Genomic DNA, 15,176 nt, shown 5'->3' with positions numbered 1-15,176 from the left:
GACACGCACGCACGCACTGACACGCACACACTGACACGCACACACTGACACGCACGCACTGACACGCACACACTGACACGCACACACTGACACGCACACACTGACACGCACGCACTGACACGCACGCACTGACACGCACACACTGACACGCACACACTGACACGCACGCACTGACACGCACGCACTGACACGCACGCACTGACACGCACGCACTGACACGCACACACTGACACGCACGCACTGACACGCACACACTGACACGCACACACTGACACGCACACACTGACACGCACACACTGACACGCACACACTGACACGCACGCACTGACACGCACGCACTGACACGCACGCACGCACTGACACGCACGCACGCACTGACACGCACGCACGCACTGACACGCACACACTGACACGCACGCACTGACACGCACGCACTGACACGCACGCACTGACACGCACGCACTGACACGCACGCACTGACACGCACACACTGACACGCACGCACTGACACGCACTGACACGCACGCACTGACACGCACACACTGACACGCACACACTGACACGCACGCACTGACACGCACACACTGACACGCACGCACTGACACGCACGCACTGACACGCACACACTGACACGCACGCACTGACACGCACGCACTGACACGCACGCACGCACTGACACGCACGCACTGACACGCACGCACTGACACGCACACACTGACACGCACACACTGACACGCACGCACTGACACGCACGCACTGACACGCACGCACTGACACGCACACACTGACACGCACGCACTGACACGCACACACTGACACGCACGCACTGACACGCACGCACTGACACGCACGCACTGACACGCACGCACTGACACGCACGCACTGACACGCACGCACTGACACGCACGCACTGACACGCACACACTGACACGCACGCACTGACACGCACGCACTGACACGCACACACTGACACGCACACACTGACACGCACGCACTGACACGCACGCACTGACACGCACGCACTGACACGCACACACTGACACGCACGCACTGACACGCACACACTGACACGCACGCACTGACACGCACGCACTGACACGCACACACTGACACGCACGCACTGACACGCACGCACTGACACGCACGCACTGACACGCACGCACTGACACGCACGCACTGACACGCACGCACTGACACGCACACACTGACACGCACACACTGACACGCACGCACTGACACGCACGCACACACTGACACGCACGCACTGACACGCACGCACGCACTGACACGCACACACTGACACGCACACACTGACACGCACGCACTGACACGCACGCACTGACACGCACACACTGACACGCACGCACTGACACGCACACACTGACACGCACGCACTGACACGCACACACTGACACGCACGCACGCACTGACACGCACACACTGACACGCACACACTGACACGCACACACTGACACGCACGCACTGACACGCACACACTGACACGCACACACTGACACGCACGCACTGACACGCACACACTGACACGCACGCACTGACACGCACACACTGACACGCACACACTGACACGCACACACTGACACGCACACACTGACACGCACACACTGACACGCACACACTGACACGCACACACTGACACGCACGCACTGACACGCACGCACTGACACGCACACACTGACACGCACGCACGCACGCACTGACACGCACACACTGACACGCACGCACTGACACGCACGCACTGACACGCACGCACTGACACGCACGCACTGACACGCACGCACTGACACGCACGCACTGACACGCACGCACTGACACGCACGCACTGACACGCACACACTGACACGCACGCACTGACACGCACGCACTGACACGCACGCACTGACACGCACACACTGACACGCACGCACTGACACGCACACACTGACACGCACACACTGACACGCACGCACTGACACGCACACACTGACACGCACACACTGACACGCACACACTGACACGCACGCACTGACACGCACACACTGACACGCACACACTGACACGCACGCACTGACACGCACGCACTGACACGCACACACTGACACGCACGCACTGACACGCACACACTGACACGCACGCACTGACACGCACGCACTGACACGCACACACTGACACGCACACACTGACACGCACGCACTGACACGCACACACTGACACGCACACACTGACACGCACACACTGACACGCACACACTGACACGCACGCACTGACACGCACACACTGACACGCACACACTGACACGCACGCACTGACACGCACGCACGCACTGACACGCACGCACTGACACGCACGCACGCACTGACACGCACACACTGACACGCACACACTGACACGCACGCACTGACACGCACGCACTGACACGCACGCACGCACTGACACGCACGCACTGACACGCACGCACTGACACGCACGCACGCACTGACACGCACGCACTGACACGCACACACTGACACGCACACACTGACACGCACGCACTGACACGCACGCACGCACTGACACGCACACACTGACACGCACACACTGACACGCACACACTGACACGCACACACTGACACGCACACACTGACACGCACACACTGACACGCACGCACTGACCCGCACGCACTGACACGCACGCACGCACTGACACGCACGCACGCACGCACGCACGCACTGACACGCACGCACGCACTGGTCCTCGGTCTGCCCCCCCCCCCGAGAGGCATCCTAACCAGATGAACCACCTAAGATGGCTCCTTTCCAGGCGAAGAAGCAGCGACTCTACTCTGAGTCTCTCTCTCTCTCTCTCTCTCTCTCTCTCTCAGGTGGATGAGTACGTGGTGCGCAGTGCGCGGCCACTAGGGGAGCTGTTGCTGGTCAGACTGGAGAAGCAGCGCTACTGGGTGGAAGACAACTGGTTCTGTCGCTACGTCCGTGTGGAGCCACCGGAGGGCAGTACTGAGCCACCGGAGGGCAGTACTGAGCCACAGGGAAGCAGCGATGAGCCAAAGGGGGGCAGCACTGAGCCACAGAAGGGCAGTGCTGAGCCACCAGGGGGCAGCACTGAGCCACCAGGGGGCAGCACTGAGCCACCAGGGGGCAGCACTGAGCCACAGGAGGGCAGTGCTGAGCCACCAGGGGGCAGCACTGAGCCACCAGGGGGCAGCACTGAACCAAAGGGGGGCAGCACTGAGCCACAGGGGGGCGCCAGAGCGCTCACGTTCCCGTGCTACCGCTGGCTGATCGGAGACGTCAAACTGGAGCTCCGAGAGGGGACGGGTGAGTTATTAATAGTGCGTGCGTGGTTTGAGTGAAAAAAGTTCGCGCTGAAAGAATATATTATTCAAAGACGTGCGCCACATTTTAACGATTTTCAAAAACGGCAGATCCGAGTGCCGCGCTATGAGCTTGTAGATCTGTAGGTCTGTAGGTCTGTAGATCTGTAGGTCTGTAGGTCTGTAGATCTGTAGATCTGTAGGTCTGTAGATCTGTAGGACTGTAGGTCTGTAGATCTGTAGGACTGTAGGTCTACAGGTCTGTAGATCTGTAGGACTGTAGGTCTGTAGGTCTGTAGGTCTGTAGGTCTGTAGGTCTGTGGGTCTGTAGGTCTGTAGATCTGTAGGTCTGTAGGTCTACAGGTCTGTAGGTCTGTAAGTCTGTAGATATGTAGGTCTGTAGGTCTGTAGGTCTGTAGATCTGTAGGTCTGTAGGTCTGTAGATCTGTAGGTCTGTAGATCTGTTATTGTTCAACAGCTAAAGGCGTTCCCGTCCAGGACGGGTTCAACGCACGCACCACATTATTAGGTCGTTAAACGGTGGTTTCCTGTTTCCTGTTAGCCCACAGATGGTGTGATGACACACTGCCTCTGCTCCGAGACCACAGGAAGTCAGAACTACAGCAACGCCAAAAAATCTACAGGTACGCTGAAAGCTAACCGCTAACTGCTAACCCCTGACCTCCTCAACTCTCTCTATCTCTCTCTGCAGTGGAAATGTTTGGTCTCGCACACTACTCGCCACAAGTGTCTGTGTCGATGACAGTCATATCTAGCAAAGTAGAGGTCACATATCTAGGATGTATCCTTGACAATAAACTGACAGGAGATAGCATGGCATCAAGGGCGATTAAAAGAATAAATCAAAGGACAAGATTCTTGGGCAGAATCTCCAACTGTATTAACCAAAGGGCCCTTAGGACCTTAGCTGGAGCCCTCATACTGCCCATTTTTGACTATGCGTGTATACGTCCTGGTTCCCCAACACCTCAATGGCACAGAAAACCAAGCTTCAAACTTCTCAAAACAAACTAATCCGACTTCTTCTTCACCTAGGGCCCATGACCCACCTATATGCGGAGCATTTTGACAGCATAGGATGGCTCAGGGTGGAAGATAGAGTCAAGCAATTAAAGATGGGCCTGACTTTCAAAATTGTAAATGCAACTTTACCCTCCATGCCCCCAGTACCCACCTACTTGTCTAATTACTTAAAAAAAGTGAGCAACACCCACAGCCATAAAACTAGAGGGAGCGTGAACAACGATCTGGTGCCACCCATTTATAAAACAAATATGGGAAAATTCACCTTCCAAAGCACTGCTACCCAGGTGTGGAATGCCCTCCCCCCCATCGCTCAAAACAAACAAATCACTGGCTTCCTTCAAGACAGGCCTAAAAATTCACCTGTCAGCAAGTCAAAGGGAGAGGAGGTGATCGCATCAGCCGCTTTTGTGCGAAAAATAATCCCCTTCCGATTAACTTTCGGCCCCAACCTGTGAATACTGTATATTTCATGTTTAGAGAAAATGTATATGTTGCCTTAAATTATTATTGTTATATCACTTACTGTGTTAACTTATTATTCATGTCATGTGTGAGTGGATAGGACCCGAATGGAAACAAGGCCGCAAGGTCTTTCTTCGGTGAAATCCTTTTTTGGACAAAAATGCCTGACTGTACTTTGTGCTGTTTGCATTTATGTTGCCTAATAAAGTATTCAATCAATCAAAAACAACACTACTCGCCACACTACTCGCCACACTTGTATGCAATTTCCCGTGTGGACATAAATAAATTGTTAAAATGTGTGTGTGTGTGTGTTGTGTGCGTGCGTGTGCGTGTGCGTGTGTGTGTGTGTGTGTGTGTGTGTCAGGTGGCTCCAGTGGGCTCCCGGCATCCCTAAATGCATCGATGCCTCATCGGAGGCCGACCTCCACCAGGACGTTCGCTTCGACAATGAGAAACGCAGCGACTTCGAGGGATCTCTACACTACGCGTGAGTCTGTGTGTCTCTATGTCTCTCTCTCTCTCTCTCTCTCTCTCTCTCTCTCTCTCTCTCTCTCTCTCTCTCTCTCTCTCTCTCTCTCTCTCTCTCTCTCTCTCTCTCTCTCTCTCTCTCTCTCTCTCTCTCTCTCTCCCTCCCAGGGTTATAGTTCTCTCTCTCTCTGTGTGTCTATGTCTCTCTCCCAGGCTCATAGAGTTATCGTTAAAGAAGTTCGCCATCAGGTTCGGGAAGTCGTGGGACGATCTGGACGACTTTAAACGGATCTTCTGGAAACTCAGAAGTCCCATAGCTGGTGAGTCTGATCCCATAGCTGGTGAGTCTGATCCCATAGCTGGTGAGTCTGATCCCATATCTAGTATCTAGTAGTAGTAGTAGCAGTAGCATTAATAGTATTAATAATAGTATTAATAGTATTATTAATAGTATTATTAATAGTATTATTAATAGTATAATTAGTATTATTAATAGTATTAATAGTATTAATAGTATTATTAATAGTATTAATAGTATTAATGTATATACATATTCCAGAGTACGTGATGGACCACTGGAAGGAGGACTGGTTCTTTGGTTATCAGTGTCTCAACGGATGCAACCCAAGAATGATCCACAGAATACACAGGATTCCACACAACTTCCCTGTGACCGCAGACATGGTGCAGGGGTCCCTGGACCCCCGATCTGACCTGCACAGAGAGCTGGGTGTAAGTACAGGGGGTCCCTGGACCCCCAAACAGAGGTTATAGGGTCCCTGGGACCCCCAAACCAGACGACAGGTAACTGTAAGCTCTCTACTGCCCCCTGTGGTCTCAGACAGGTAACTGCTCTCTGCTGCCCCCTGTCTCCTCAGACAGGTAACTGCTCTCTGCTGCCCCCTGTGGTCTCAGACAGGTAACTGCTCTCTGCTGCCCCCTGTCTCCTCAGGCGGGTAACGTCTACCTGGTGGACTACGCCATCATGGATGGAATCACAGCCAACGTGATCCGTGGAAAACCTCAACACATCGCCGCTCCGCTCTGCCTTCTGTACCAACACCCTGACGACGGGCTGGTCCCTATCGCTATACAGGTACTGACCTACTGACCACAACCTACTGACCACAACCTACTGACCACAACCTACTGACCTACTGACCACAACCTACTGACCTACTGACCACAACCTACTGACCTACTGACCACAACCTACTGACCTACTGACCACAACCTACTGACCTACTGACCACAACCTACTGACCACAACCTACTGACCTACTGACCACAACCTACTGACCTACTGACCACAACCTACTGACCACAACCTACTGACCTGACCCTACTGACCTACTGACCACAACCTACTGACCACAACCTACTGACCTACTGACCACAACCTACTGACCTACTGACCACAACCTACTGACCACAACCTACTGACCACAACCTACTGACCTACTGACCACAACCTACTGACCACAACCTACTGACCTACTGACCACAACCTACTGACCTACTGACCACAACCTACTGACCTACTGACCACAACCTACTGACCACAATCTACTGACCTGACCCTACTGACCCTACTGACCACAACCTACTGACCCTACTGACCACAACCTACTGACCACAACCTACTGACCTGACCCTACTGACCCTACTGACCACAACCTACTGACCTACTGACCACAACCTACTGACCCTACTGACCACAACCTACTGACCACAACCTACTGACCCTACTGACCACAACCTACTGACCACAACCTACTGACCTACTGACCACAACCTACTGACCACAACCTACTGACCACAACCTACTGACCTGACCCTACTGACCACAACCTACTGACCTGACCCTAAGACCAAATAAACAACTACACTTTAGAAACAAGACCAAATAAACAACTACACTTTAGAAACAAGACCAAATAAACAACTACACTTTAGAAACAAGACCAAATAAACAACTACACTTTAGAAACAAGAGCAAATAAACAACTACACTTTAGAAACAAGAGCAAATAAACAACTACACTTTAGAAACAAGACCAAATAAACAACTACACTTTAGAAACAAGAGCAAATAAACAACTACACTTTAGAAACTAAACCAAATAAACAACTACACTTTAGAAACAAGAGCAAATAAACAACTACACTTTAGAAACAAGAGCAAATAAACAACTACACTTTAGAAACAAGAGCAAATAAACAACTACACTTTAGAAACAAGACCAAATAAACAAATACACAACGATATAGTTACTGCATCAAAAAATCGTTTTTAATGACACGGTTAAATCGTTTTAACCGTTATGAACGACACCTCTTAATTCACTGACTCCTCCCCTTTGCTTCCCCCCCTCCCCGCAGCTGGGACAGACGCCGGGCCTGGCCACGCCCATCTTCCTACCACGTGACCCTCCCCTGGCCTGGCTATTGGCCAAGATGTGGGTCCGTCACGCCGAGTTCCAGGTGTTCCAGGTGTTGTCCCACCTGCTCCGAACGCACCTGGTGGTGGAGGTGTTCTGTGTGGCGACGCTGAGACAGCTACCTGCTGTCCACCCTGTCTATAAGGTATACTGTTCTGACACAGAGCCCTGTCTATAAGGTATACTGTTCTGACACAGAGCCCTGTCTATAAGGTATACTGTTCTGACACAGAGCCCTGTCTATAAGGTATACTGTTCTGACACAGAGCCCTGTCTATAAGGTATACTGTTCTGACACAGAGCCCTGTCTATAAGGTATAGTGTTCTGACACAGAGCCCTGTCTATAAGGTATACTGTTCTGACACAGAGCCCTGTCTATAAGGTATACTGTTCTGACCCAGAGCCCTGTCTATAAGGTATACTGTTCTGACACAGAGCCCTGTCTATAAGGTATACTGTTCTGACACAGAGCCCTGTCTATAAGGTATACTGTTCTGACACAGAGCCCTGTCTATAAGGTATACTGTTCTGACACAGAGCCCTGTCTATAAGGTATACTGTTCTGACACAGAGCCCTGTCTATAAGGTATACTGTTCTGACACAGAGCCCTGTCTATAAGGTATAGTGTTCTGACACAGAGCCCTGTCTATAAGGTATACTGTTCTGACACAGAGCCCTGTCTATAAGGTATAGTGTTCTGACACAGAGCCCTGTCTATAAGGTATACTGTTCTGACACAGAGCCCTGTCTATAAGGTATACTGTTCTGACACAGAGCCCTGTCTATAAGGTATACTGTTCTGACACAGAGCCCTGTCTATAAGGTATAGTGTTCTGACACAGAGCCCTGTCTATAAGGTATACTGTTCTGACACAGAGCCCTGTCTATAAGGTATAGTGTTCTGACACAGAGCCCTGTCTATAAGGTATAGTGTACCAACACCCTGCCCGCACGCACGCAGCCACACACGCAGCCACACACGCAGCCACACACGCAGCCACGCACGCAGCCACGCACGCAGCCACACACGCAGCCACACACGCAGCCACGCACGCAGCCACACACGCAGCCACACACGCAGCCACGCACGCAGCCATACACGCAGCCACACACGCAGCCACACACACACGCACGCACGCAGCCACACACGCAGCCACACACGCAGTAGCACGCACTGAACCATGTGTGTCCTTGCTGTTAACCCCGTAGTTGCTGAACCATGTGTGTCCTTGCTGTTAACCCCGTAGCTGCTGGCTCCTCACCTGCGCTACACGCTGGAGATCAACTGTAGGGGGCGCACTCAGCTCATCTCCAGTGACGGCATCTTCAAGAGGGTCAGTGAAGGGTTAATGGAATATTATCCTTATTAAACTCTTTGACTGCCTCAGGTCTTAATTAACAGGTAAACTCTTTGACTGCCGCAGGTCCTAATTAACAGGTAAACTCTTTGACTGCCTCAGGTCTTAATTAACAGGTAAACTCTCTCACTGCCTCAGGTCTTAATTAACAGGTAAACTCTCTCACTGCCTCAGGTCTTAATTAACAGGTAAACTCTCTCACTGCCCAGGTCTTAATTAACAGGTAAACTCTCTCACTGCCTCAGGTCTTAATTAACAGGTAAACTCTCTCACTGCCTCAGGTCTTAATTAACAGGTAAATACTCTCACTGCCTCAGGTCTTAATTAACAGGTAAACTCTCTCACTGCCTCAGGTGGTGTCGACGGGTGGGGAGGGTCTGGTGCAGCTGTCCCAGAGAGAGTACAGGGTCTTAAAGTACACCTCGTTGCAGCCCCGACACGACTTCACAGAGAGAGGAGTGGACAGGCTGCCCAAATATTACTACAGAGAGCACAGCCTGATGCTGTGGGACGCCCTCTACAGGTACCAGTCTGTACTGCACCTTAAATATTACTATCAAGATTACTGGATGACTCACACCGGTGCGTGCCCGTTTTTCCTCCCGGAATTTTCCCCAGTGAGGGGGATAACTTTGTAATATGCTATTGGCTGTTTGTATTCTTTTTGGAAAAATATAAAAAGATACTCCTGTGGAAAGGCTATATTATTTGACTTATATTGACCCTATAAACAATTTAGTATTATTTAGTATAATGTAAGGTTCTGCCCACTCAAATGGTACCTTGTCAGATAATCCCCACATATCCTACAACAAGTCCAGCCTGTCTGCTGTCCAGCCTCTCCCACCCCACCCCTCACTGGGGAAAATTCTGGGAGGAAAACAGAAACGGGGCGAGTCGTCTTGTTACCCTACAGAGAACACAGCATGATGCTGTGGGACGCCCTCTACAGGTACCAGTCTGTACTGCACAATGTATGCTTCTCATTCATGTGAACATTAACACATCATTAAGTGTGTGTGTGTGTGTGTGTGTGTGTGTGTGTGTGTGTGTGTGTGTGTGTGTGTGTGTGTGTGTGTGTGTGTGTGTCAGCTTCGTGTCAGGCATGGTGGAGGTCTACTATGCCACAGACAGGGAGGTGTTTGAGGACCCAGAGCTGCAGGCCTGGATCACTGACGTGACGAAGGACGGATTCTCTGACATCCCAACGTTTGGTACGACCTGTCTGTGTGTCTGTCTGTGTGTCTGTGTGTCTGTCTGTCTGTCTGTCTGTCTGTAGAAATAGGTCCACGTCACTACTTCAAAGGTGTTACTAATTATACTAGTCTCTCGTTGCCAGACTGTTGCTGTCGCAATGTTAAAATGCTTCCGTCGTACAGTCTGGAGCAACGGAAGCTCTGATCATGAGTAAAATATAAATGCTTCCGTCGTACAGTCTGGAGCAACGGAAGCTCTAATCATGAGTAAAATATAAATGCTTCCGTCGTACAGTCTGGAGCAACGGAAGCTCTGATCATGAGTAAAATATAAATGCTTCCGTCATACAGTCTGGAGCAACGGAAGCTCTGATCATGAGTAAAATATAAATGCTTCTGTCGTACAGTCTGGAGCAACGGAAGCTCTGATCATGAGTAAAATATAAATGCTTCCGTCGTACAGTCTGGAGCAACAGAAGCTCTGATCATGAGTAAAATATAAATGCTTCCGTCGTACAGTCTGGAGCAACAGAAGCTCTGATCACGAGTAAAATATAAATGCTTCCGTCGTACAGTCTGGAGCAACAGAAGCTCTGATCACGAGTAAAATATAAATGCTTCCGTCGTACAGTCTGGAGCAACAGAAGCTCTGATCATGAGTAAAATATAAATGCTTCCGTCGTACAGTCTGGAGCAACAGAAGCTCTGATGACGAGTAAAATATAAATGCTTCCGTCGTACAGTCTGGAGCAACGGAAGCTCTGATCACGAGTAAAATATAAATGCTTCCGTCGTACAGTATGGAGCAACAGAAGCTCTGATCACGAGTAAAATATAAATGCTTCCGTCGTACAGTCTGGAGCAACGGAAGCTCTGATCACGAGTAAAATATAAATGCTTCCGTCGTACAGTCTGGAGCAACGGAAGCTCTGATCATGAGTAAAATATAAATGCTTCCGTCGTACAGTCTGGAGCAACGGAAGCTCTGATCACGAGTAAAATATAAATGCTTCCGTCGTACAGTATGGAGCAACGGAAGCTCTGATCATGAGTAAAATATAAATGCTTCCGTCGTACAGTCTGGAGCAACAGAAGCTCTGATCATGAGTCTAATATAAATGCTTCCGTCGTACAGTCTGGAGCAACGGAAGCTCTGATCATGAGTAAAATATAAATGCTTCCGTCGTACAGTCTGGAGCAACAGAAGCTCTGTGTGTGTCTGTGTGTCTCAGGTCTGTCCAGTGAACTTTGCAGCAGAAAGGAACTGTCCACTCTGTTGTCTGTGGTGATATTCTGCAGCACAGCGCAGCACGCTGCTACCAACAACGGCCAGGTAACTCTCTCTCTTATGAAGATATTAGATCAGTGGTCCGGGGACCCCCAGGGGTCCTTGAGGGGGTTCCAGGTGGTCCGGGGACCACCAGTGGTCCTCCAGGAGGTTCCAGGTGGTCCGGGGACCACCAGTGGTCCTCGGGGGGGTTCCAGGTGGTCCGGGGACCACCAGGGGTCCCTGAGGGGGTTCCAGGTGGTCAAAATACAATTTTTTTACCTCCAAAAACTAGGTACGTACTACGTAGCACAGAGCTAAACCTAATAATTAAATATTGAAACCGTTATTTCACAGAGAGGCTGAGATTTGAAAGTTCGTAGCGGTCGACAGTACTTGCGCGCTCTGCTTGCACACTAGTTCATTCATGGCCTACTAGTGTTAACTAGTGTTAACTAGTGTTCAACTAGTGTTCAACTAGTGTTAACTAGTGTTCAACTAGTGTTCAACTAGTGTTCACTAGTGTTCACTAGTGTTCAACTAGTGTTCAACTAGTGTTCAACTAGTGTTCACTAGTGTTCACTAGTGTTCACTAGTGTTCAACTAGTGTTCACTAGTGTTCAACTAGTGTTCACTAGTGTTCAACTAGTGTTCACTAGTGTTCAACTAGTGTTCACTAGTGTTCACTAGTGTCCACTAGTGTTCAACTAGTGTCAACTAGTGTCCCACTAGTGTTCCACCAGTGTTCCACTAGTGTTCACTAGTGTTCACTAGTGTCCACTAGTGTTCAACTAGTGTTCCACTAGTGTTCACTAGTGTTCACTAGTGTTCAACTAGTGTCCACTAGTGTTCAACTAGTGTTCCACTAGTGTTCCACTAGTGTTCACTAGTGTTCAACTAGTGTTCACTAGTGTTCAACTAGTGTTCACTAGTGTTCCACTAGTGTTCACTAGTGTTCCACTAGTGTTCACTAGTGTTCACTAGTGTTCAACTAGTGTTCACTAGTGTTCACTAGTGTTCAACTAGTGTTCACTAGTGTTCAACTAGTGTCCACTAGTGTTCACTAGTGTTCAACTAGTGTTCACTAGTGTTCAACTAGTGTTCACTAGTGTTCACTAGTGTTCAACTATATAGTGCAAAGTAGGCACTCGTTGTGCAGTTCTAGTTGTTATGTTGTTATGTTGGTTGCTATAGTAACAGACGGTTGATTGACAGTTCTAGTTGTTATGTTGTTATGTTGGTTGCTATAGTAACAGACGGTTGATTGACAGTTCTAGTTGTTATGTTGTTACGGTGGTTGCTATAGTAACAGACGGTTGATTGACAGTTCTAGTTGTTATGTTGTTACGGTGGTTGCTATAGTAACAGACGGTTGATTGACAGTTCTAGTTGTTATGTTGTTACGGTGGTTGCTATGGTAACAGACGGTTGATTGACAGTTCGACTGGTGTGCGTGGGTCCCCAACACGCCGTGCACGATGCGCCGCGCCCCACCCTGCGACAAGGACGCCGTTACCATGGCGATGATCATGGACACGCTGCCCGACGTCAGCCAATCCTGTCTGCAGATGGCGATCACATGGCACCTGGGCCGAGTGCAGCCCGACGCTGTGAGTATTTAACCCATTCTGACCTGAGATCAGATTCTATATATAAATGTCTTCTACATCCTGACAGTTTCATTATTAACCCATTCTGACCTGAGATCAGATTCTAAAGATGTCTTCTACATCCTGACAGTTTCATTATTAACCCATTCTGACCTGAGATCAGATTCTAAAGATGTCTTCTACATCCTGACAGTTTCATTATTAACCCATTCTGACCTGAGATCAGATTCTAAAGATGTCTTCTACATCCTGACAGTTTCATTATTAACCCATTCTGACCTGAGATCAGATTCTATATATAAATGTCTTCTACATCCTGACAGTTTCATTATTAACCCATTCTGACCTGAGATCAGATTCTAAAGATGTCTTCTACATCATGACAGTTTTCATTCTGACCTGAGATCAGATTCTAAAAATGTATTCTACATCCTGACAGTTTCATTATTAAATTACAGAGAAATGTTCGTAAACACACCTTTGTTCCATTATGTCTCCACTTTAACCTTTAACCTTTGTTCCATTATGACTCCACTTTAACCTTTAACCTTTGGTCCATTATGTCTCCACTTTAACCTTTAACCTTTGTTCCATTATGACTCCACTTTAACCTTTAACCTTTGGTCCATTATGTCTCCACTTTAACCTTTAACCTTTGTTCCATTATGACTCCACTTTAACCTTTAACCTTTGGTCCATTATGTCACCACTTTAACCTTTAACCTTTGTTCCATTATGTCTCCACTTTAACCCGTTCAGGGCCGGATCCCCTGTTGGTGTTTTAAGCATTATGTTATACTTTAGCCATTGAAGAATAGCAGATCTACAGCTTGTAGATCTGCTATTTTTTAATCGTCAAAATGTAGTGCAATATATATATATAGTACTTCATAATGTGTGTATTTTACAGGTACCTCTGGGCCTGTACTTCATAATGTGTGTATTTTACAGGTACCTCTGGGCCTGTACTTCATAATGTGTGTATTTTACAGGTACCTCTGGGCCTGTACTTCATAATGTGTGTATTTTACAGGTACCTCTGGGCCTGTACTTCATAATGTGTGTATTTTACAGGTACCTCTGGGCCTGTACTTCATAATGTGTGTATTTTACAGGTCCCTCTGGGCCTGTACTTCATAATGTGTGTATTTTACAGGTACCTCTGGGCCTGTACTTCATAATGTGTGTATTTTACAGGTACCTCTGGGCCTGTACTTCATAATGTGTGTATTTTACAGGTACCTCTGGGCCTGTACTTCATAATATGTGTATTTTACAGGTACCTCTGGGCCTGTACTTCATAATGTGTGTATTTTACAGGTACCTCTGGGCCAGTACACAGAGCAGTACTTCACGGAGCAGAGGTCACAGGTCGTCTTGGAGCGCTTCAGGGCGGAGCTTAAAGACATCGAGGATCACATCGTTAAGCAGAGCGACGGAGAGGCGCTCAAATATCACTTCCTGTTGCCTAGCAACGTCGAGAACAGCATCACCATATAAGCCCCTCCCCTTCCTGTATGAACCCCTCCCCCAGCTCCATGTAAACCCCTCCCCCCTGGGGCTATGGAACTACGATCGGGTACCACCCACCCCTCCCCCCTGGGGCTATGGAACTACGATCGGGTACCACCCACCCCTCCCCCCTGGGGCTATGGAACTACGATCGGGTACCACCCACCCCTCTCCCCTGGGGCTATGGAACTACGATCGGGTACCACCCACCCCTCCCCCCTGGGGCTATGGAACTACGATCGGGTACCACCCACCCCTCCCCCCTGGGGCTATGGAACTACGATCGGGTACCACCCACCCCTCCCCCCTGGGGCTATGGAACTACGTTCGGGTACCACCCACCCCTCCCCCCTGGGGCTATGGAACTACGATCGGGAAACCACCCACCCCTCCCCCCTGGGGCTATGGAACTACGATCGGGTACCACCCACTGAATTCTCCTTCTACAGTTCTCTGACCCCTTCCCTAAAAAAATGCAATCACTGGCATCCTTTAACCCACC

General features: G+C 49.5%; 1 protein-coding gene across 1 annotated transcript in view; it reads left to right on the top strand.

Annotated features, from left to right (window-relative positions):
- alox12 (arachidonate 12-lipoxygenase) overlaps positions 1–14,746 on the top strand; it is a 17,983-nt gene extending 3,237 nt beyond the window's left edge. Inside the window, exons 3-15 of the mRNA XM_080781288.1 lie at positions 2,859–3,312; positions 3,871–3,952; positions 5,185–5,307; positions 5,502–5,608; positions 5,848–6,020; positions 6,241–6,384; positions 7,671–7,874; positions 8,979–9,065; positions 9,443–9,612; positions 10,182–10,303; positions 11,518–11,618; positions 12,992–13,162; positions 14,483–14,746. Coding sequence (XP_080637414.1) covers positions 2,859–3,312; positions 3,871–3,952; positions 5,185–5,307; positions 5,502–5,608; positions 5,848–6,020; positions 6,241–6,384; positions 7,671–7,874; positions 8,979–9,065; positions 9,443–9,612; positions 10,182–10,303; positions 11,518–11,618; positions 12,992–13,162; positions 14,483–14,662 — 2,118 coding nt within the window. The 3' untranslated portion in view covers positions 14,663–14,746. The remainder of the gene's footprint in view (positions 1–2,858; positions 3,313–3,870; positions 3,953–5,184; positions 5,308–5,501; positions 5,609–5,847; positions 6,021–6,240; positions 6,385–7,670; positions 7,875–8,978; positions 9,066–9,442; positions 9,613–10,181; positions 10,304–11,517; positions 11,619–12,991; positions 13,163–14,482) is intronic.
- The last annotated feature ends 430 nt before the right edge of the window (positions 14,747–15,176 follow it).

Source organism: Protomyctophum bolini, assembly GCF_963924005.1.
Source record: "Protomyctophum bolini genome assembly, chromosome: 14".
NCBI lineage: Eukaryota > Metazoa > Chordata > Actinopteri > Myctophiformes > Myctophidae > Protomyctophum > Protomyctophum bolini.
The sequence above is the reverse complement of the archived record's forward strand: the minus strand, read 5'-3'. Positions and strand labels throughout refer to the sequence as shown.